This window comes from Falco cherrug, chromosome 2, assembly GCF_023634085.1.
Source record: "Falco cherrug isolate bFalChe1 chromosome 2, bFalChe1.pri, whole genome shotgun sequence".
Taxonomy (NCBI): domain Eukaryota; kingdom Metazoa; phylum Chordata; class Aves; order Falconiformes; family Falconidae; genus Falco; species Falco cherrug.
Window position 1 is genome coordinate 90200441 of NC_073698.1, and position 23734 is coordinate 90224174.

General features: G+C 41.4%; 1 protein-coding gene across 1 annotated transcript in view; it reads right to left on the minus strand.

Moving 5' to 3' along the window:
• PHEX (phosphate regulating endopeptidase X-linked) overlaps positions 1 to 23734 on the minus strand; it is a 115215-nt gene that overhangs the window by 82054 nt on the left and 9427 nt on the right. Inside the window, exons 4-6 of the mRNA XM_005443058.3 lie at positions 7180 to 7266; positions 5959 to 6185; positions 2692 to 2760 (exon numbers count right to left, since the gene is read on the minus strand). Of these exons, the coding sequence (XP_005443115.1) occupies positions 2692 to 2760; positions 5959 to 6185; positions 7180 to 7266 (383 nt within the window). The remainder of the gene's footprint in view (positions 1 to 2691; positions 2761 to 5958; positions 6186 to 7179; positions 7267 to 23734) is intronic.

Below are 23734 nucleotides of genomic sequence, written 5' to 3' on the forward strand. Positions count from 1 at the left end.
TCCTTCATAAGGAAGGACGCAGCTCTGCAAGTCTCAGGCTGCAGGGAGTGCCTGAGGCCCCCCACCGAGGCTGGGGCACATGGTCTCCTAGTGTGCAGGAGGTGTGCAGTTACTGTGGAGGTGTGCTGCCAAGTGAAAGAGCTGTGAGAGATCAGCAGATCACACAGCCTCAGAGGAGATGAGAAAGATCAGCCAGACATCCCTGGAGACCCTGGAGCTTCAAAAGCCTGGACCTTCAGCTGCAGCACAAGAAGCAGGAGGAGCCTGTGCTTATGAGGCTGGAAAGTGTCAACTCCCATCACAACAAAGGCCCTCAGCCCACTGCTCTTGTAGCTGACGACAACTCAGGAGCACTATCAACTGGGGTGTTGTGGCTGAGCCTGAGCCACTCAGGACCAGCAGAAGGAAGACGCAAGCAACAGCAGTAACAGACTCACTGCTGCAGGGGATGGATGGCCCCACCTGCCAACCTGATTTGTCACCTAGGGAGGTTTCCCGTTTACTGGGGGTCTCACATTCAGGATGTTGTGAAGAGCCTAGCAAGCTTATCCAGCCCTCTGACTACAATTCCCTGATGTTCTTCCCGCTAGGCACCAATGTTATTGCCAGGGGTGACCTGGGAAGTATCAGGCATGACTACAAAGCTATGGGGACAGAGGTTAAGGGCCTGAGGCCAAGATGGTGTTCTCCTTGATCCTGCTGGTGAGGGGTAAGGCCCTGAGCAGGACATGACAGATCTTGCGGGTTAACAACTGGTTGCACAGCTGGCATCAGAAGCAGAAATTTGGTTTCTATGTTCATGGGACCCTCTCTGAGAATTCACAGCTGCTTGGAAGGGATGGGATCCGTTTGACTAAACGAGGCAAGAGTATCTTCACTAACAGGCTGGCCAATGTGGTAAGGACTCTAAACTAGAAACAATGGGCAAGGGACTGATTCTTGAAGAAAGAGCTAAGGAAGGTACAGATAGGGTAGGCAAGCCAAGGGCCCAGGGTAATGGGAAAAGAGGAGACATAATCAACAAAACAGAGCTGTAATGGAGCCCCTTTGAGGGTAGGTATGCAAAGAAGGAAGTGCCTACAGGACAGCCTTACAAGGAAAACTCTCAAGGGCACATTGAAGAATCAGCATGATTGGGTGTCCGTGGGAAACCCCTTTGCACTAATGCAAACAGCATGTGGAATGAACAGGAGGAGTTAGAAGTTTGTGTGGAGTTACAGGGCTATGACCTCACTGGGATCACAGAAACATAGTGGGATAACTTGCACAGCTGGAGTTATACGTGGATGGATAAGGATTTTTAGGAAGGGCAGGCTGAGAAGGTGAGGAGATGGGAGTTGTCCTTTATGTGAGAGAGCAGTGCAAATGCATGAAACTCTACCTGAGCTCCTCCAAGCTCAAGAAAAGCCCATTCTGACAAGTAGGAAAACTAGTAACAGTGGTAGGAGGCCTGGACAGGTGCAGAAGTTGCTCCTAGCTAAACTCAAGCATAAGAAGGAAGGGTATAAGAGGTAGAAGCACAGAGAGATGACCTAGGAGTATAGAGTTGCTGACAAATATTGCAGGGATATGGTTAGAAAAGCCAAGGCCAACTTGAAGCTGAATCTGGTAAGGCATATGAATACCAATGAGAAAACACCCTACAAGTACATAACAGCAGAAGAAAGACTAGGGAGAACACAGATCTGCTGCTAAATGGAGGAGGGTAGTAAATGACACTGAAAAGGCCAAGATGCTCAATGCCAACCTTGCTCCAGCCTTTACTGGTAAGACTGACCTTCAGGAATCCCAAGCCCCTGAGACCAGAGGGGAATTCTGAAGCAAGGAGGGCCTATCCTCAGTCAAAGAGGACCAAATTAGGCAGAAAAGTGGACACAAGTAAATCCAGAGGGTCTGATAAATTGCACTTATGAGTGCTGAGGGAGCTGGCTGAATCATTGCAAGTCTACTCTGGATAATACTTGGAAGGTCACAGATATTGGGAGAGGTCCCTAAAGGCTGGAAGAGACAAAGTATCACCCCTCTCTTAATTCAAGAAGCAAGATCCAAGGAATTACAGGCTGCTCAGCTTCCTATCAATCCCTAGGAAGGTGATGGAGAAAATCCGCCCTGAAACTATTTCAAAACACATGAAGGACAAGGTGATCAGGAGCAAGGAGCATGGATTTATGAAGGGGAAATCATACTTAACCAGCCTGAAAACCTTCTATTAATACTTTAATATCGTGACAGATGAGGGGCAAGCAGTTGTGATTGTTCACCAAGTTGAAAAAGTAAATGTTAGAGAAGTGCACAGTGAAGTGGAGTGAAAACAAGCTGAGTGGCCAGGTCCAGAGGGCTGTGATCAACAGCAAAGAGTCCCGTTGGAGGCCAGTGACTAGCAGTACGTTCCAGAGGTCAACCCTGCTTGAACAGAGGGGTTGGACAAGATGAACTCCAGATGACCTTCCAAGGGGGAGAAAAAGCAGGGGGGACCTCAAAATCTTACAAAAATCTTCATTTGAAAATCTTTGCAAGAGTGTGGTAGTGGTGCTTGTAGTGGTGATATTTTCTGATATAAGATGTCTTGAAAAATCCAAATCCAAACAAACCACAACCCCTTCTCAGTCTGGGGCTCAACAAAACAAAAGTAACAATGGAAAAAAATGAGGGGGAATATGGCCACATTGATTTCCAGCTAATAATACTTACAGATTTGGCTTCTGTGGTGTTTTCCAGGTAATCCTCTCGAGATGCAAGAGAGAGGCTTGCTTGGTCAAGCTGTTAAAAATAACAAGAAGCAGCATTTAATAGGTAAATTCGTCAGAATTCAAAGGTAGCCCTATAAGCAACCTTGGAAGACTTCACATTTTTCTGGCAATTATGTTAGATGTGTGTAATTATCTAACACATAATATGCTACACCAGCCTGCGTTCCACAGGATTTCAAAACAACAGAAAAAAGCTATACTGTGATCTGGGGAGCCTCAGATGCCCCCTCCAATATCTGAGCCACCTACTACAGCAAAGAATCACCTACATGATTTGTGTGTTTATGGCTCCATTAGCAAGTAGGTAATGCAATAGGAATGGGTCTACAGGATCAAGCAGTTGGTGCTGACAACCACTCATCCTACACATATTTCAGGGGCACCAGAATCAGCTTGAGACAAACACTAGTCTAGTGTATGGACCAAATGCCCATTAGACGCTGGAGCATGTTAGCTGCTGTCTATCTGGAAAGCATCGTTAGCCTTCTTTGACTGAAATTGAAGTTACACTTTTGAGCTTCACCCTAGACTGGCAGTGAGTGCTGTATTTGGCTTTTTGAACAGATGTACTGGAACAGCTGGATACCAGCCACAAAAATGATTGCATGCATGCACAGGAAATTATTATGCCTCCAGTACATTAGCTAAAGATGTCTGGTAGGCATCCAGGTGGATCTTTGACTTTCACTTATCCTTTTGATGTAAACATGGATCAAATGTGTTGGTCTACAGTCACCCTAATACTGGAATAAAGTCCTCCAGGTAATTTCTAAACCAGTCCTGAAAGTTCATTGAGATCTGCACTTAGACTTTGAGTGAAATGACTACATGGGAGTATTTGCATACTTTTTCAAGTTCCTAACCAGAAAAACTCACAGCACAGCATATATCTTAAAAATACTAGAAACTGAGATTTCCCCAAATACTTCAATACGATCAGGTTACATTAAGGTATGGAAGCCAAAGCTGAAAACATAATTCAATCAGCTTCTAAACTCTGAATAAGATACTGACTGGAGAAGAAACAGCAGGTTTTATGTTTTAAAATATTATTTTGATGCTGTATTTGTTTTTAAAAGTTATGTCTAATGAAGAGAGATTTGTATTTATTCATACAATTTCACATCTTTTTAATCTAAATCCTACACAATTTATGTTTCACTTTTTCTACATTTATAACAATGACCTAAATACACATGGCCTAGAATCTAAAATGAATGAACTAATTTCATTCATTTCCTCTACTGGTTGCTGTTCTCAACCTTTAAAATAATCCATAAACAAATAAAACAAATCATCCACCAAAAGGACAGTAGCTGTGATGCTCAGTGCAACTCTGATTCTTTGAAAAACTCTATCACCTTCTTTTTTCAGCATATTGAAGCAAAAAGAATATACCCTTATGCCTTGTGTATGTGTGTCCCAGTAATAGTTAACTTTAGATGATTTGGTCTGTTTCAATTATGTGACTGTTGCATGAAATGCTCATCCAGATTTTCCTGGCTTAAGAGATTTGACAACCCACCAAAACCAAGCAAACAGAAATATGAGAAATAAACAAAAAAGTTAACCAATTTCTTCAGCCCCCAAGAAAAAAAAGATCATGTTCCGTGCTGAATAAAGTTTTATTTGGAGTTTCTACTTTTTTTCTGATCCATTCATGATTTTGCAATGCCGAACAAAGAATTTTGCAACAGAGCCATTTTCATAAGCAGATTGAAATATTCCATGGTACATCTGCACCCCTGGGAATTCATTAAAACATGGAGAAAGTAGAATACTGTCTGATGTATTCTGCAGATCAAGTTCTTAAGCAAATTAACAACAACAGAATACTCTACAGAATAATATGTATTCATAGCGTATAGTGGTACAGTTGTTTAGGTGCCATTAACCATACTGAGTGAAAATACTGCTAGGTATAATTCATTTCCAAGAGACCAGCAATAAGGATTTAAATAACCAGCCCTTCACTGACAGGTGACTTGGACTAAAATATTATGCCAGGAGATACCTAAGTATCTCTCCTGATTCTGCTGTTTCAGTTCTTTTAAAGAAATCTCCAGCTGAGGCAACCCTGACAGGATCTGAAGAGCATATTAGCAGAGTGACATCTTTAATACAGCGAGCGGTTGGTCTGCTGTTGACTTGACTGTTCAGGAAAATGTCCTAGAGATGAGGAAAACTTACCTTTCAATTTTATACCTGTAAAATGCCTCAGTCAAAGACATTTTAAAGAATTGACTCAGAATCGACATCCACTCCAGTACCTCCACAGTTAACTGTTATTTGATCCCCAAATAAAATGTACTCATGTCTACATTCCCAACAGCTAGCCAAGATGCTAGCAACTTCAGAATCATAGACCCTATTTTGCTACAATGAATGGCATCATAAATTTCTTCTTTGACCCTTCTCTTCTGCCTTCATAAACTATTTTCCTGTAGCAGCGGAGGGCTGGTCTACTCTAGTTACTCATCTCTACTTCCTAAAAAGCAATGCATTTGGCCCAGGCACTCAGTCTTGTCCTGGTGACATCTCATAGTAATACAATTCTCTGGAGTTTTGTCAGACTACAAGCAACATTTCTGGGGTCTTTTTCTAACTAATCTAAACTGTTGTATAATGTCATGCACTGTTAATAGTCATGCTTTGGTCCAAAAGCAATAGCATTTCAATAAAAAGGTAAATTCTGTATTTCAGATTTAGAAGTGTTTGGGATACATCTGTGTTGTGAGCTGCTGTATAACCAAAGATAATGCATTTCCATCTCAAGAAAAATAGCCTAAGTTCAAAATATCTGCTACTGATGCACCATTCTTCACCTTCACAGACAAAAACTATTCTTCATGCAACTGATGAGTCATACGCAGCACAGAGAACACCCCCAGGACTAGATATCCACCTCTCCCATTTTCATGCACATAGACCCTTGACACTGGGCCACTGGGAACATATTTTACCTTTGGGGGTTTGGGGTTTTTTTTCCTATTTGAAAGGAGAAAATATCCTGCACAGAAATGTTTTTCAGTAACGTGTGGTTGCTGGTGGCTTCTACATTCCCATGAATTTTCACCTATGCACCTGTAAGTCAGTAGGTAATAGCGACAATAATCAAGTGTAAACATTTGGCATGTAAGCATGTTTTTTAAAAAATGAGACCACAAAATACTATGCGAAGTAACCTATTAGATATGCCACGTTTTACCTTCAGGATATACTGATCGGAGATTTTGTCATCAGCAGCCACATATAAGCGTATGAAGACAGAGTTACTGTACTGACCACGAAGAGTTGCCAAGGCCTGCACTAAGCTAAACCTCCTCTCTGACCACAGCCCTTCAGGTCCAATGTTGGATTCCAGCACAGGCCAGCGGAAAGGTGAGTGCCTCAGTATACTTAACAGGGGTTTCATGTCAGCTTTTTCAATTTTATCTGAAATGTAAAAGTGTGACAACGATTACATTCCAGAAAATTAAAATCCAGCAACAGTCACATAAGACAAAAAGATTTATCACCCTTGATCAATTTCTAGGCAAGACAAAACACAACAGCTAAACCCCAAAGCCTCTGCTCTGCCTGTGAGCACAGAAGCACAGGAGTCCAACCCAGTTTATCTGCATCAAGAGGCAAATCAGTGCCTTTCAAAAAAGGCAAGGGCTGGAATTAAGTCACTTAAAAAACCATTCCTGACTTCGGAACTAGCATAGAAACCACTGTTTCTGAGAGAGGGTTATTGTACATAATCAAAGCTAGAAGGGTCAGCATCTTGGCACTGAGGCTGCAGGGCAGGCTTTCTCAATTGCCGACAGTCAGTCTCAGGCTGTGCTGGAAGAAAGCTGCATGGGAAATAGAGTCTGAAAGAGTCAGAAGGACAAAGGGCACTCCCAACTCTTCCTTCACCCATGCAGCTACATAAAGGTAGGGATCTGTCCCAACCTAGTGTATAGCACCTCACAGTGACATTTACAAGCTCAGGAAAAGCACTTGGCAAGTGTGGCCATAGGGCTTCCTACCCAAAACTTACTTGACATGCAGATAACTCTAAGCTAAAGAATCCAGGGTTGTCTATACTCAGCCCTGTGGAAACGTTTTGATTAAATGGATTTAGAGAGAGGTGGAAGATGCTGAGCAACAACAGTCTTTTGAAAGTGTCAGTATGAGAGTTTCATCCCAGGGCTCCTCTGATGTACCAGGCACTGCTCCCACCCCCAGGGCACAGTTTTGGCATCCTTTTGCACAGATTCCCTGACAAGCAGAGATCTCGTTAAAACTGACTTCTTGTGCCTTGGTGTACCTCAGTTGAATCCCACCTTTGAAATCTTTGTGTTGCCACAAATTTTCACAGAACTCAGCAGACAGAAAAAAAAACCCTGCCTTTATAAACACAGGTAACTTATATGTGTGTCTCTCAAATGAGGCCACTTACTCTCATTCATGCAGGATGCATAAAGGATCTTAGCCTTCTGTACAGCTTCACTGTCTCGTCTTTTGCTGATGGGTTTCTCAAGCAATGCTGAAAAAACAAATGAAAGGGTTTTTTCAACACATCACAAAATGTCAGAATTGTCTGTTTGCCTGTCTCAGCATTTGCTTTAATCATAGCATTTGTTTAATTAAGGATGAGGTTCCACGTGTATTTTCTTACGCAGTAACACAGACATTATTGTACTTTTTTCAATCCCCAACAGAGAAAGATTGATTTATTTATTTATTATTAAGAGTACTGATTTAAAGCCAGTTGACAGATACTGCTTATTTCTTCTCATCCTTACAAAGAGCTACCCTCAGCAAACTGAGGGGACGGGGAATAGTGGGGCAGGGGTGGGAACCAGTGCATAGGGCACGGAGTCGGGAATTCTTTCAAGTGGCTCAGCCTCTGGTGCTGGTATGTTATGAAATCAGGGTCTAATGGGGTAGGTGATGATCCCAGGAGCAAGACTGCTGGAGTTCACATTTTCCAGCTCTGCTGCTGCTGAAGGAAAAGGGCAGAGAACTGCCCCATTGTCTGTCAAACACATACAACCTCTCTCTTGTAAATGGCACAGAAGGGCAAGTGTCCCACTGTTTGAAAAGCTGCATGATATAGCTCCCTCACACTATCGTCAACCTCCTTGGTGCCTTAAACCCAAACCAGCTTTTCTAAACCATCTTCTCTACATTCCTTGCATTCCTCACATTATGTTATGGAAATGAAATAGTATGAAAAGTGCATCTGAATCTCAGCAGTCCACTCTCGGCTGCCTCGAGCTATTTTATTCAAGTTGTAAATCAGTCATGATGCAGCTGCAACTACACATAATATGGCTAAATGCTGTGTCCTAGTTTCAGCTGGAATACAGTTAATTTTCTTCTTAGTAGCTGGTGCAGTGCCGTGTTTTGAATTTGGTGTGAGAATAATGTTGATAATATACTGACATTTTTAGCTGTTGCTAAGTAATTTACACACTAAGTGAAAGACTTTTCAGTTTCTCAGGCCCTGCCAGCAGGAGGGCTGGAGAAGCACAAGAAATTGGGAGAGGACACAGCTGGGACAGCTGACCTGAACTAGCCAAAGGGATATTCCATACCATGTGATGACATGCTGGCTATATAAACTGGGGGAAGATGAAGGAAGGGTGGGACATTCAGCATTATGGCGTTTGTCTTTCCAAGTAACCATTACGCGTGATGGAGCCCGGCTTCCCTGGGGATGGCTGAACACCTGCCCGCCCATGGGAAGTGGTGAATGGATTCCTTGTTTTGCTTTGCTTGCATGCACAGCTTTTGCTTTACCTATTAAACTCTCTTTGCCACAACCCTTGAGTTTTATCACTTACTCTTATGATTCTCTCCCCCATCGCAATGCAGCAGAAATGAGGAGGGGCTGTGTGAGAACTGGTTGCTGGCTGGGGTTAAACCATGACACAGAGGCAGCTTAGCTACAGCAAAGTCTATCAGCTCAGGTGCAGCACAGCATGAGCACTTCCATGGCCAAGAGAAGCAGGGTAATGCTTAAGCACAGCATGGAAACAGGGCTAGCAAACCCTGTTGGACCTCTTCTGGCTTTGAAAGAACCAGACAGGTCCTGCAGAGCATTACCTTATTGTTACTGGGACGACTGAAGAGAGCAGCTCTGCTGAAACCATTGCAAGTCCCTCCTGTTCTATGCTCAGCCAGAGCTAAAAAGCCTCAAAAAATTCACGAGTGCCTTCTCTATACCATAATCACCAGTGCTCTGGGTTTCAAATGTGCAAAGGTACAGTGCAGACTGTCCCTGTGTGGTGCTGTGCCTGAGTTAAGAAGCACGGCTCACACAAAAGGCAGAACAAAGTGCAATGCAGGAGTCCCAGTGGCCTGCCAAAGCAGAGGGCCACTGGGACTTCATACCACCACCCATGGCAAAACAAAACAGCTTCCACATGGAGCTTAATCAGGTGTCAATTCAATGTTATTCACAGAATCATAGCATTGTTTGGGTTGGAAGGGGCCTTAAAGATCATCTAGCTCCAACCCCCACGGGCAGGGACACCTTCCACTAGACCAGGTTGCTCCAAGCCTCATCCAAGCTGGCCTTGAACACTTCCAGGGCTGGGGCATCCACAGCTTCACAGGGCAACTGTTCCAGTGCCTCACCACCCTCACAGAAAAGAATTCCTTCCTAATATGATCTAATATAAATCTACCCTCTTTCAGTTGAAAGCCATTACCCCTTGTCCTGGCATGTCCTGGCAAAAAGTCCCTCTCCAGCTTTTGTGCAGGCCCCCTTTAGGCACTGGAAGGCTGCTAGAAGGTCTCTCTGGAGCCTTCTCTTCTCCAGCCTGAACAACCCTATCTATCAGCCTGTCTTCATAGCAGAGGTGCTCCAGCCCTCTGATCATCTTTGTGGCCTCCTCTGGACTCACTCCAACATGTCCATGTCCTTCTTATGTTGGGGGCCCCAGAGCTGAACGCAGCACTCCAGGTGGGGTCTCATGAGAGTGGAGCAAAGGGGTAGAATCACCTCCATCAACCTGCTGGCCACGCTTCTTTTGATGCAGCCCGGGATAGAGTTGGCTTTCTGGGCTACCAGCACACATTGCCAGGTCATGTTGAGCTCCACATCCACCAGCACTTCCAAGTCCTTCCCCTCAGGACTGCTCTCAATCCATTCTCTGCCCGGACTGTATTTGTGCTTGGGATTGCCCTGATCCAGGTGCAGGACCTTGCAGCTGGCCTTGTTGGACATCATGAGATTTGCAGGGGCCCACCTCTCAAGCCTATCCAGGTCCCTCTGGATGGCATCCCTTCCCTCCAGCGTGTGGACTGCACCACACAGCTCGGTGTTGCCAGAAAACTCTGCCAATACTGGCTGGGGTGACTCACAGTACTGAAGAGGTGGTGGTGCTGCCATCAAAAAGCAGCACCCTCCTGCGAGCAGGTGGCAGCTGCTTACTGTCCAGCCCCTGCCCTTCCCAGCACCTCACCAGAGTCCTCTCTCCAATGTTGCCTCTCACAGGAGGCAGAAGGCCAGCTGGGTGGTACCAGTAGATGCTGTAGCTGAGAACGGTCTGGGTTTGCACTGCTCCGCTCAGTGTTAGGAGCTCACTGCTGGAGGCAGCATTTGAAGATGCTTATTTCCCAGGATTTCCCTAGCACTTTGAAGAACCTGCCATGCTGCACCTCTCAGATATTCCCCACCTGTGCTCATGTGAGCACTCGGGACCTTACTGCTGACCTTTATTAGTCAAAGAATACCTTAGCAATGAGCAAATGCCACCTGTTCTTTCCCTCCAATCCCTTTTCTACTTAAAAAAAAAAAAAACCAAACAAAACAAGAACTCATTTGCTTGGATCCATGAGAGATGTAATGACATCACATCCTTTTAATTATGGATGAGATTTTCCCTACAAATACTGCTGGACAAGTTTCCCAACAGCTTTGGTTTCAAATCCTGAAATTGTTAATATTTCTTACCTTGTTAAATATAATATAACGTCAGTCACTGCCACATATCTTCAGTGTGCACAGTCCTTAGCAGAATAATCAGACCTGCTCATGGTTTAAGAATGGCATTTTAAAAGAAACTATAAATGAAACCTCCATAAAACTAAGGATGAAAAAATACACTCCTATTAAAGCTATTGCAATAACTTCTGTTCCTGGCCAGTGAGCTGCACAGCCATGAAATTTTGAAGCTAATAAAATTCAATGGTGAAAGCCCAGCTAGAGCTCAGGAGAGATACAGAGGATGAGATCCAATAAAATCAAATCAACTCTCTAAGAATACACCTGCATAAAATCCTGTTAAAGTCAGACCTGGTGTTTTCCCATCAAACCATCTAATTATGCGCCAGAACAAAGCTGTAACACTCCCTGCACTACTGTAAAGAATGAAGTGGGGTAGATGCTGCCAATTTGCTCAGAATTAATTTATGAAGAAAATTCTTGGTTCCGATAATGTAAAATCCAGTGACCAAACATGAAAGTCTTAACAAGACAGTTAAATCCTGTTGACATTGAAATAGGGGATGTGACCCATGAGTGCTCTTTAGGCTACAGAGGTTCCTCAGCCTTAGCCTCAAGCTTTCAGAAAGATTTAGAAGCTCAAACCTAGAGCACTGGTCATATCCAGTCAAATTCTGTATTAGCTAGTATAAAATCCAAATACAAGGTTTAGAAATTTGTGTCTTATTTAACTCACAAATACACATGGCTTTTACACATCCTTGAATATTTAAATTCTTCTTAAAGAAGAAGAGCAAGGAAAGCAGGTGATGCATACTAATAAAAAATATGGGTGATCAATTAGTCTACCTACAGGTTGCTGTATCCATGGAAAGAAAGTCACTACTGTGATTGAAATCAATGTAGACATATCAAGCCACATTTAAATTAGCAGCGTCAGGTACTGTGAGTAGCCTGGCCATAGCAGCAAGCTGCGACAGCCCCCCTCCTGCACCAAGCGTATCTAATTGTGTGGGTTGGTACATGCTGAGCTCTGCAGTGCAGCGTTTTGAAGGAAGGGCTGCAGCTCAGAGTCTCTGCTCTCTGAGGACCTCTGCAAGTTGAACAGACCTACCTCAGGGCTACCCTTCTCTCTCACCAGTATGCAAATGCATTCTCTGAATAGTGCTCCATCTCTTGAGATGCAAGATGGCATTTCAGGCTCTCATCTACACTAAGGGAAATGCCAGCCGGTGACCTACAGAGAAGAAATCCAGCCCCTCTGAAAAAATCCAACTCTTAAATACAACTGGCTGGGAGGACTGTCTTTCCACTTTGAAAGGTTTTAATGGTTTCAGATATTTTCTGTATGGACAGCAGAACAAAAGCAAAACCTGTAAGGTCTTCAGGGAATAGGGAGAGGAAGACCACCACAAGTCAGTTAATGTTCAGCCTCATGAGATAGTTTAGTATGCTTAAGTCCAGTAGCTGGTATTAAAAATTGTGGCCAAGTTAACGAGATCAGGGTTATCAGCATTTTGACTAAAGCATCTCACTCAGCACTAAGAAGGACATTAAGTTTGTTCTTGCAGCTTTCTTCTTTGTTGGGTTTTTTGTTTGTTTGTTTTTTTAAACTCAGTTTCCTTGCTTCAAAATGAAAAGCTCCAATTTCCTTCCATTTCAGGACTCCAAACATTAACTGAATTCAACTTGAATCTATAGACAGTTTCAATAGACCAAAAAATTAATCCTTCACCAGATTCACTGACTGTGAAAGAAATTTTATCCAGTTTTGATTGGCATCTTTTAGCTTCATCTTTAAATAAGAATTTTTAGGGAAAAATGGCCTTGACCAGACTAGGAAACACACAGCACTCCAACGATACTTAAAAAAAAGCCACCTTATAATAATAGTTCATTTGTTAGCTCCCAGTTAAATGTTACAGTTCTGGACATTGAATCGCAATCTGGCTGCCGAGATTAAAACAAACCCACAATCTAAGCTGATTTACACCAGAGCACAGATTTGTTATTAACATCAACCACAATTTAACAACTTGTTGCTGCTACAGACTTATAACACTAGCCTGCTGCCAATGCAAAGCAGAATATCATAACCAGGACAAGCAAAGCAAACTAGCATAGTTTAAGCCACATTGAACATAAAGCCTGCAATAATGTTTCCCTAACCAAATATGAAGTACACGTTTGAACGGCCGTTCTAGCAAAGCAGCTTTTCTTCAGTTATGTGTTTTACTTTCAAATTAATTCCGAAGTCATTCTCTTTGGGATAAAATGGATCTTAGGCTGTGCTAGTGATCTCAGCACCTCATTGTCCATGTTTCCATATGCACAGGATGCCCAGATGCAAGATTTATGTTTCCCATCACATAAAACTTAGTTATGGTAAGCGTCAAACACTCTTGGTAATTCTGCTCCACAGTGCTGAAATAACATATCTCATTAAGCAACTACCACTTGCACAGTCAGAAACTGGCTAAAGGTGTTCATGATATCCTAAACTTTCTGAGGCTGCAAACTGCTTCATCATTCATTTTCTTCTACCAAGGGGCTGAGGGTGAGGAGGTTCTCACTGCAAATCAAAGTTCTTGTTCCTCTAGCAGCCCAGGTCAGGCACATTTGCATCATTGCTCTCCCTGGCTCTTGTACAAAACAAGACGACTCAGCATTGCCAGCAAAATACACTCCATAGCTAGGAAAGATCCTCAGCTCTCTGAAGTGTAGATACTCCCAAAGATAGTCAAGGAAGAAAAGACACAGCTGGGGGTGTAGGAAGCTGGGTTTGGGAAGGGAAGGAAGTTAAGTTTATATTGAGTTGTCTTCAGACAGTTCTTTTCCAGGGTAAGAGGGCTAAAAAAGGCCAGCTTCCTGTGGTTCCCTACCCTACAGTAAATAGCAATCATCTGCTGTTAAAAGTGAGAGCAAGGCACTTTACAAAGTAAACTTTGCTAGTGTGTGTGTGTGTTTAACTGCATGCTATTCTGAAGCTGCTAAAGATAGTGTTGTGGCTATGTGTTACCTTTAATCTTACTTTCCATTTCTAGCCCTTGTTGATTTTCCAGCCTACTGCCTATGCAGCTTCACTTTGGTTTTCAACCACTGCGTTTTATTCAGGGCACTGAGAATTCCTGTACCTTTCCCTTTTCTGACTAGGGAGTGCATGAAAAAGGGATTGTACAGCCAGATTTACAGGGAAAATATCATGCATACCATTTATTTAGATTATAAATATTGATTCAATTTATCAGTGTCCTGATCTGCAGATTGTATATATTCTGTATGCTATCAGTTTTCTGCATATACAGTTTAGTTGGATTCCTGAGAGACACTATGTGATTTGCTAAGCTTATTATTCTAGAGAGAAAAAAATATGTTTTCTCTGCACTTTCCAACCCTAGATATGGAGAATAATAGACTTTGCTAGTAAAATAGTAGCATTTGTTTTCCATTCATTTTTGTCCTTATCCTTTTCCAAACATTTGCTGTATGTGGAAAATGCAAACTGAAGTGTTTGCACAGTGATATCTGGTGATGATCTCAAATATATTATAAAGTTTTGTATCTTGAAGAAAAAACAACTGCATGCGCAAATATCCCAGTGGGAACATGTTTGGACTTTAAACCAAAAAAAAGCTATACAAGAACCCCAAGGAGACATCCTGTTTCCTGGAAAGTTGTAACCCTGCAGGAGTGAAAAGCTAGAAGCAGACAAGTAATTCAGCATGAACTCCCAGGGCAAACAGTGGCTTTGGACTGCAAAAACAGAGAACTGTCGAAGTAAGGAGATGATCCTATTGTTGTACACAGGCTGGTGAGCCAGACTGGAACACTACCTGCCCTTTGGCTGTCCATATTGTAAAAACAATGTTGGACAGCTTGGCAGGGTGCAAAAAACCAACACAAGCATTTGGGTTATCCTTTGGGTAGAATGGCTTGAGATGCGTGAGGGTTGGGGGGAGCCATGCAGTAAGAAAGCATGATTTGTCTCACAAAAGATGGTGGAAGGGTAACAGGATTACAGTATGGAAGTACTTCACCATTAGAAAATGCTTGGTGCCAAACGGGTCTTTAGTCTATTGAAAAAAGGCACAAAGAAAGCCAACAATTGGAAGATGACAAATTCAGCAGTGACAGTGATTAACCACTGGAGCCAAGCAACCAGACAAGATAGTGGCTTCTCTGCCCCTTAACATCTTCGAGACTTGATGCCTTTCCGGAAGATAAGCTTTAGCCCAATGTGAATTATGTTTTATCCCTGTCCGAGCTATTGAGCTGCATTACATGGGTAATGTAATTGTCTATGATACAAGAAAGGTCATAGGAAATAATCTAATGGTTACTCCTGGCATTGCACTCTAGGCATTTAAGATAAGGATCTCAAAGCACTCTCAGACATGTGAGACCAAGGAGATACAGCCATTATCCGTTGTTGTAGATAAAGAAAGTGAGCCACAGAGGATTAATTCCTCCTTATCTAATTCATGTCACAGTCCTACTGATTGGAACAGTGCTCCTTTACGAGCATAAAGCTTGCTGACCTTGATCCAAACACTCAGAGAGCTTGACCCTTTGGAGATGGTGACTGTCCCTCAGTCCCTTTAATGTCAGTGACAGTGGGAGTTGCTCAGGATTGCCCAGATGATGCTGAGTACTACAGCTGAAAGCAATTTGTAATGCACTGTTTTCAGAAGCAGATCTAGAAAGCAGCCCAAGGGCTTCTCAGAAACCCATGCCTATTCATTCACTGGGCCAAAGATGGAAGATGTTCTCTCATCAACTATGTCCACAGTAAGGCCCTATGAAAGCCTCACACGACAGCATGCTCTCTGTTTGGTTTGGGTAGCAGTAGCTAGCAACCAATATTTGCTCCATATTGCATGTTTATGAACTTCAGTTTCTTAGACCAAAATGCAGGATCTGTACTTGTGGAAAGGGAATTTCTTTGCAAATACTTGATGACAGGGAAGGTGGATTTCTCTTTCAGTTCTTGAGCAATAAAGTCTCTGTTCTTCACCCTCCCCTCTATGCTGCTCTACAGCTATAGGGGTCAGGTTTCTAAACTGATGAGAAGAATAATTTAAAAAGCTCTTCACCCATCTTCAGCTATCAGTCACAAGCTTTGTTTTTTTCCCAGGTTAGCACTACTACGTGCTACCTCTGTGAAGAAGCAAAACCCAAGTTATCTTTTGGAAACTTACAGGTGATCCTCTGATGCCAGCAGCAGGACATTTTAAAGATGTCCTATAAGGAATTTCAGCTTAAAAGTAAAGAAAAACCTACTCAAACCTTGGTTTGGGTTTGGCAGTCAAACCAAACACACAATACTTGTGTGCAGAATGTCATTCCCTGAGGTCCCTGAGCCATGAGAGAATTATGATTAATCTCGTCCTCATTAAGAACGTCTAACCCTTAAATCCCATATTTTCTTCACACTAAAGAGCTATAGCAAAAGCATTTCTGAAAAGCAGCCACAACTCCTAAAATACAAGTAGCCAACTGCACTTGTGCCATTAATGGTATCTAAGGACTCCAACTGTGCCATGAAGGCACTGCTCTTTCTTCAAACGCCCAGTGCTCTGGATTTAAGAAGTCAATTTCTGTACAGTTCATGGAGCAATGATTTGTCCAGGATGCCAAAGCACCCAAAAAGCCCCTTCTGAACCACACTGTTGTTACGGAAATCACAGCTAGACAAATGTACAGTCTTAATTACAGTAATGCAAGCTTAGATGTTCCAAGAGGGACTATTTCAGAATGGTTTGGGGTCAGCTGACACTTATTTAGAGTATCTGGTTTCTAATTCCTTTTCTCAAGCCCAAAGTTAAGCGAAGGAGACCTGGCAGTGGTACATTTTATGGATGAAGGCCTATAAGGGGCACAATGTTCTACCTCAAAATAAAAACTGGCTGCAGTATTTGAAATTATACACAAGACTGTTATGATCACTTCACCAGTGGTAACTTCCCTGTCTTGCTACATGGAAATATGAGTTTAATAGACTGCAACGTAAAAGGTCCAGATTACAAGACCATCAAAAGAGAAAATCTGATACGTGTATTTTTATTCTCATCAGTTTGGAAACTTGACTCCTATAGCTGGAAAAGGGTACAGAGGGGAGACAGAGGGGAGAGTGAAGAATATATATATATATATATATATGTATGTATGTGTGTGTGTTCTACAAGGAAGTGATAGACTTAACTGACATATTTCAAAGTTCTACATATTTATTGGGAACAAGACTAGTCAAGCCAAAATTATTCTTTGAGTTAAATCTGTTCTCTCACGGTAGTCTCCTGAAAAAGACAAGGACATCTCCTGCTGTAGGATGTGTTTAACGTTTCAGTACCACTTTATCCCTCTTAGCAGGTTCGTTAGCACAGGTCAAACTCCCACACTAATGCACCTGCTCAACTTCCATTTCAGAGCTGCTTTGCATCTGGAAGCCTTGGGAGAAGAGCAGAGCAAGTTCTCACCTGCTTGGAAAACACCACAGAGACAAACCTCAGTGGAGGGGGCAGAAACCTACTTACAGCTCTTTTACAACACCAGTGTAACCCAACTTCAAACACATCATTTCAAGACCTGATTAAATTCCTTTATGCCTTTAAAACACACGTTTTTCTGAGAATTTCTCCTGCTATGTAACTTTAGAGTACAGTACAACCCATTTCCTCTATTAAAAACTGTTAATAATATTTGGTTTTTGAAGCCTTCCTAGAACATGAACAAACATAAATTTAGTTATTTTTGTAAACTACCAGTCCTGCTAATTGTTCTGCAGTGCCTCTTGCTAGTTTGGGTGTCTGGTGCACAGTCTGACATGTGCAGTCTGGAGTCCTCATTCCCACCAGACTCTTTACAAGAAGCAAGCTGCAAATGACTTTTTTTTTAAAATAAAAGTTTGTTTCCAGGATGCCAAAATCAGAAAATACAGTGTTTAAAGTTGTAATTTTCACTCCTTCACAACTAAAAAGACAAACAATGAAAATTTTTCTCACCATTGTAGTTATGTAATTTTTAAAAATACCAGCACAATACTGACATTAAGACTCTTCTTCCTTTTTTTTCTTGGTGGCTATACACATTGCTCAGTACCAGAAAACTGAAAGCAAGCAGTCAGAGCCTAATGCACTACAAAAATTATTTAAATGCACATTATAAATACCTACTTAGAATTCCTAATGCATTATGGCCCAGATATCTCTACTGTTTGCTAAATATATATATATAGATAGATATAGATATATATATATATGGAAAAACAAACTAGCTTGCAAAAATCTTTCTCCATACGCTTCAAACTATATTTGCCTGAATAGTTTTTCCCTTTTGAGTCTAAAATAATATAAAATAGCAAGTCAATACACTTTTCAGTGCTTATAACATAGCTTTTACATTTTACCAAAGCATATATTATTTCCACTGTCACATATTTTGCGTTCCCTCCTTAATCAGCCTTCTCCTATTGTCTTACATTTTTTCTCTCAGTTCTCCATTATAAATAATCAGGTCACCAGAATCATCTTACTGGAGTGCATAAGGTCTCAAAATAATCACTTCAATTTCATAAAGGCAAACTCCTTGTTCACACAGGAATATGAAATATTGTGGAGTACTAGACACAACTCAGATTGTCCTACCACCTGCCTGGAGAGGAGAAGGCTCAGGGAGGACCTTATTGCTCTCTACAGCTACCTGAAAGGAGGTTGTAGGTAGGTGGGGGTAGGTCTCTTCTCCCAAGTAAAAAGCAATAGGACAAGAGAAAATGGCCTCGAGTTGCACCAAGGGGAGGTTTAGATTGGATACTAAGAAAAATTTCTTCACCAAAAGGGTGGTCAAGCGTTGGAACGAGCTGCCCAGGGAATTGGTGGAATCACCATCCCTGGAGGTGTTTAAAAAATACGTAGATGCAGTGCCTGGGAACATGGTTTAGTAGTAGACTTGACAGTCCTGGGTTAATGATTGGTCTTTTCCGACCTAAATGATTCTATGGTTCTATACGGTATATTCCCACCTCTATGGAAGGCAGAAGCATCCAAGATGCCAATGAATGGGGCTACTGGTCCCTTGTGGAAGGCCTTGTGTTAGCTTACATAGTCTCAGGTATGCCTTAAATAGGAGTTTCTTATTTGTAACTTCTATAAGTTGTTCTTATCTTAAATAATTTTCAAAACATTAACTTTTGCTTTTTTAAAACAAAAACTACCAGTGTATTCTGCAGCTCCAGGAGCTCATTCCTCAGAACTGCCTTTGTGGAGCTGATGCCTTAATCTAGGCCTGCCTTGTTTTGATAAACTGCATCTCCCCCTCCCCTTGTTTTATCTTGTGGGTCAGGGGAGAGGGTCGTTTGTTTTGTCATTTTTTAAAAAAACACATTTATTGATGATTAACACACCACTAATCAATCTAGGCAAACATGTTTTGTATTTGATACAATTAATGTCAATCAGCCTATTTCTTGGTGGCAGGGTCCATCTCACCATGGATAGACCAGTAACTCCTGAAAATAACCAGCCTATCATTATTAATTCCTCCGACATTCTGACAGAACATTTCGCTATTATGAATTAATGAGGATGTAATTAATATGCACATCCATAGGAATTCATGAAGATTAAGTAATCAGTTTACAGTGGTTCTACTTTCCAAGGAACACAAATCAAGTAAATCAAACAAATGTTTCCAAACACTAATTTCATGAAAGGATGCTGCATTTACACAAATAAACCCAGCTAATATACTGATATTGTAGGGTTCCCCCTGACCCCTTGAGAAGAAATTCCCCAATCTTTTTCTTGAATATCCATTTTGGCAATATGGACATACTCATGGAAATGGCATTCAAACAGCTGTGCTTACATAAATTCTTCCTCTAGCTATTCAGTGTCCTAATATACAGCACATTTCCTAAATGACAATGCTGTTTGTTTCCAGTTTCAGCATTTTGTAAATTCTCTGAGTTTGTATATGAAAAGATAAGCACATCATATGAGTTCCTCCAAAAGCCAACTGACATAACTGTACACAAACTGCAACAGAATCAAAAATGATCTTATAGGGATGTGAAAGCCTCTGTTCATAAATCTAATTTCAATAATAAATCTTAATCTTTTTAGCAATATTCCCCCCTCCCCTACCGTGGCCCTCTAGCCTCCCAGTATTATGCTGTAGGGGATAACACATGTCATTATAATATTAGGCATAAGAGTTTAAGCTGCATTTAAACCAGAAGATTGCAAGATCCCCAACTGTTACAATATAGATGGAGCTCCATACTAAATGGCAGCATTAAGTTTACTTCATTATATTAATACTTTCAACATGTACTTGCATAATTTTTTTTGTTAGTCAGAAAATGGGAAATCAGATGTTATGGATTGTTATGCCTTCCAAGGCATTAATCCCTTTTCTGCAAAATTAACAGTCCAAAGTACAGACATATAGTAATTTTGAAATTCCGTATCTGTGGATATGATCATATCATCTTTCTGCAGGCAACAGCCAAAACAGAGGTTCACCGTAAATCCAGGGGGAATATCATGCCACACATGCAACAGCAGCATGCCATAAGCCCCACTCCCATTCCAGCGCAGAATGCCACTCTGGTATCCTGACCAGGGAGATGCTGTGGGAATCCTGTGGCTCAGCTACTGTGCTGCTTTCAAACCTCATTTAGGAACCAAAATTACCTCCTTACTGTACTCATGGTTTCCAAAAATCACCCATTAAAAATACAAGCTTCATTACGAGCCACCACAAAGCCTGGAAAAAGTCTTTGCTTCTCAACCTTTAACTCAGGTACTTCATTTTACCAAAAAGCTATTAACTTGTTGCCCAGAGAGACTGACCTGACTTGTGCCACCTACATTGCTTCTTACCTTTAGATGAATAACACATTATAGGAAAGATCTAGACCACTGAAAAAAAATGTCTGGACCACTGAAAACAGATCTGTTTGAAGTAGAAAAGACAAGCAAAATAGCATTAAGCACTGTTGCTGTTTGCTGCTATCTTGTTATCCAGGAGCAGCTATCCAACAAGAAGATACTGGAGGCAGTAACAAATACCCTCTGACGTTGGGGGGTTTTTTAATTACTGATGGTATTCTCCCTCTTACTTGGGACAGCTCTCAACAAGCTACTTCCGAAGGAAAAAAAAAATCAAAAAATACAGGTCAGCTAATACAGAAACCTAGGGAAGTCAGCAGCTACATGATGGATTTCACTGGCCACGTCCAAGCCATTCCAATGGTCCCAACTGAGCACCTGTTGAAAGGTGGGAGAAGAGAGACCAGCCCTGAAAAGCCCTGTGGCACAGGGTCTTCTGTGCAGGGCAGCAGCCACTCAACAGCAACTTCTGGCAATTGTCTGAAAAGACTACCCTATGGTCAAATAGTATAAATTCCCATACTGAGATATTTTTCCCTTACTGATTTTACTTAGAGAAGAATTTATTTCCTAAAGAAAATCATTGCAGATTATCTTGGGGAAAAATGCCTACACTGCTAAGTTATTTTGTTTGCTGTCTGCCTCATGTTCTTTAAAAACCCACACACCATATCCTCCAAAAAAGCCTCCATTTCTTTCTCTTTGCCACATTGGAAATTCCTCACTTTAAATTGACTGGCATTCAGAAACAGCCATGCTAGAAAGCTCAGCACAGCAAATTAGTCTGAAGTGGGTGTCTCACTGGGCTAGGATCAGTACGGAGACTTAATCTGTAAACTGGTTTCCACAGACATAAATTAAATTTAAAAGGCCTGGAAGACATGTTCACAAATGATTCACATAATTTAACTCAGCTCCTTTGCAGTGTTGAGATTTAGGAATGTTTGCATACTTTTAGTTGTGGTTGGTGTTTTTTTTTTAATTTATTGCTTCCTGCTTGGTCACTAACAAAAAACAACAAACATCAAACCCAGCTGTACATCATTGTTCTGCAGACTTCACAGAAAGGAAAAGAAACTGCTTGGTTCACAATCAACATTCACGACAGGTAACAGGCACTGATTTACTCGCCTCAGTCTTCCAGTTCTGAATTATTCACAAAAAGCCACTTGCATTTCAATGGTAAGACAATAGGGTTCCTAAACTCTTAATTAAGGTCACCAATCAAAATGGAAAAATTCAGCAGGAGCACAAAGAGCTTTGCAGAAAATTTTATGGTAAGTGAAAAACATTTATTAACTCACAGAAACATTGCAATCTTGACGTGACATAAGGCTGAAAAACAGTTGCAGTTTGAGATTGCTTTTGTTCATACAACAGGTGTCACAGGCAAACCATTTTTTCTTTCCATTTTGAAGGAGTCCAAGAGCTTCCACAGAGGCCCATCAGCACTAAAAGTGCTTGTTCTTAACCAAGAGGCACTTTTTAACACACCTGCAGTCTATCTGCAAATGAAAGCTGCCTTCAAGTCAGGGACAGTCTGGTCCAGCCAGGAATGGTTAAGTGGAAGTAGTGGTATTTTGGTTCTCCCCAGAACAGTTCTATAAGGAGCCAAGAAATTTTAACCTAAATATTAGATGTTCATTACCTGGATCTGGGTCATAACCAAAACCACAAGTCTCTGTTTTTGACACATCTTTGGCTATCTACAGTTGTCTTCTATACATTCCTCCGCAATGCACGAAATCCTGTTGTCGCTGATATTCCAAGGAAAGACTTACCACTGCTTTCACCAGGACAGGATTTTATACACTTCGAATAGCCAGGAGATCAAAGTGAGTTACACATGTGGTTTGTGTATTCCTCTGAGAGCAAAGAAAGAAATCCAAGTGACCCTCAAACAAAGGATGGAAAGGAAATTAAAGGGGAAACAATGATACCATTTTAGTTTGAATCAATCCTAAAGACAGCTAGAGAAATCCATGGGAGCATTATATATATTTTTTTTTCCTTACCCCATTATAAACCCAAATCCTACAAAAAAATGGGATTTTTAACTATCACTTTATGTTTTGCAAATCCAGAAGAACCCTGAAATAAACATTTCTTGTCCTGTTCCTTCAACCAACCAGAGATAGGCAGGCAAAAGATCTACCACCCAGTAATTCTCAGCTATTTTCCATTGACACATTGTCATTCCTTTCCTTGGAATTCCCTATGAAAGCACCAAAAACCTTCGCTGATACAGAAAAAGTTCTACCCTTTCTTGGAGCTGACACCTGCAAAGTCATATGCTCTTGTTTGTCTGCAACCTCAAAAAAAAAAAAAAGAAAAAGGAAGAAAAAAACCCCCAACTCTCAAACCTGGTAGTACTTTATACTATACAGCTACACCTACCACTTTTTGGTAAGGCAAAACTAATTCTTACACTTGCTACCCATTATCAACTGGAAGATCTTCTTCCGTATCAATTGCCCCTGAACAAAAATTCTGTATCAATTGCCCCTGAAGCCTCCAGAAGACTTAAGATACCCTTGTGTAAGCAAGGCCATGCACAGGTCTTTGCACAAATACCTAAAACTCCCTCTCTGCCTAAGGCTCAGGAACATTCAGGGACCAGAAAACAGATTAGATGATCAAATAAATTATTTTAAGCAACAGCATTTTTTAATATATTGCTGAATAAATACTTCCATCTATATCACACCATCAAAGAATATCAAATATGAAAAATGCGGCTTCCTGGCCAAGCCATGTTATCACTTTCAGATTAATAGTTTTCTTTAATATGATAAATATTTCAGAACATAGAACTTGCATAATAATCAGCTCTTTAAAGACTGGGGCTTTTTTAATCTGAGTGTCAAACAGGGACATTTACAATGAAGTACAAAGTTCCACTAAGAGTTGTTTAGGAAGGAGAGAGCTTCCAAGGTCTGGTCAGTCATATATATATTTCTCTGGGCAAGACTTCTCAGTCTGTCTAAAACTGGATAGCAAAGTTGTGGATATTCACAAATGAATAACTCACTGTCAAGACAATTTATTGAAGTAACTCAAATTAAAACACAAACGTAAAGGTTGAAGTTACGCCTTGTTATTTCAGCCATTAACGCTGACATCCAACAATTTTTTTTCCTTTTCCTCTTTTAATTACCAAGTATATA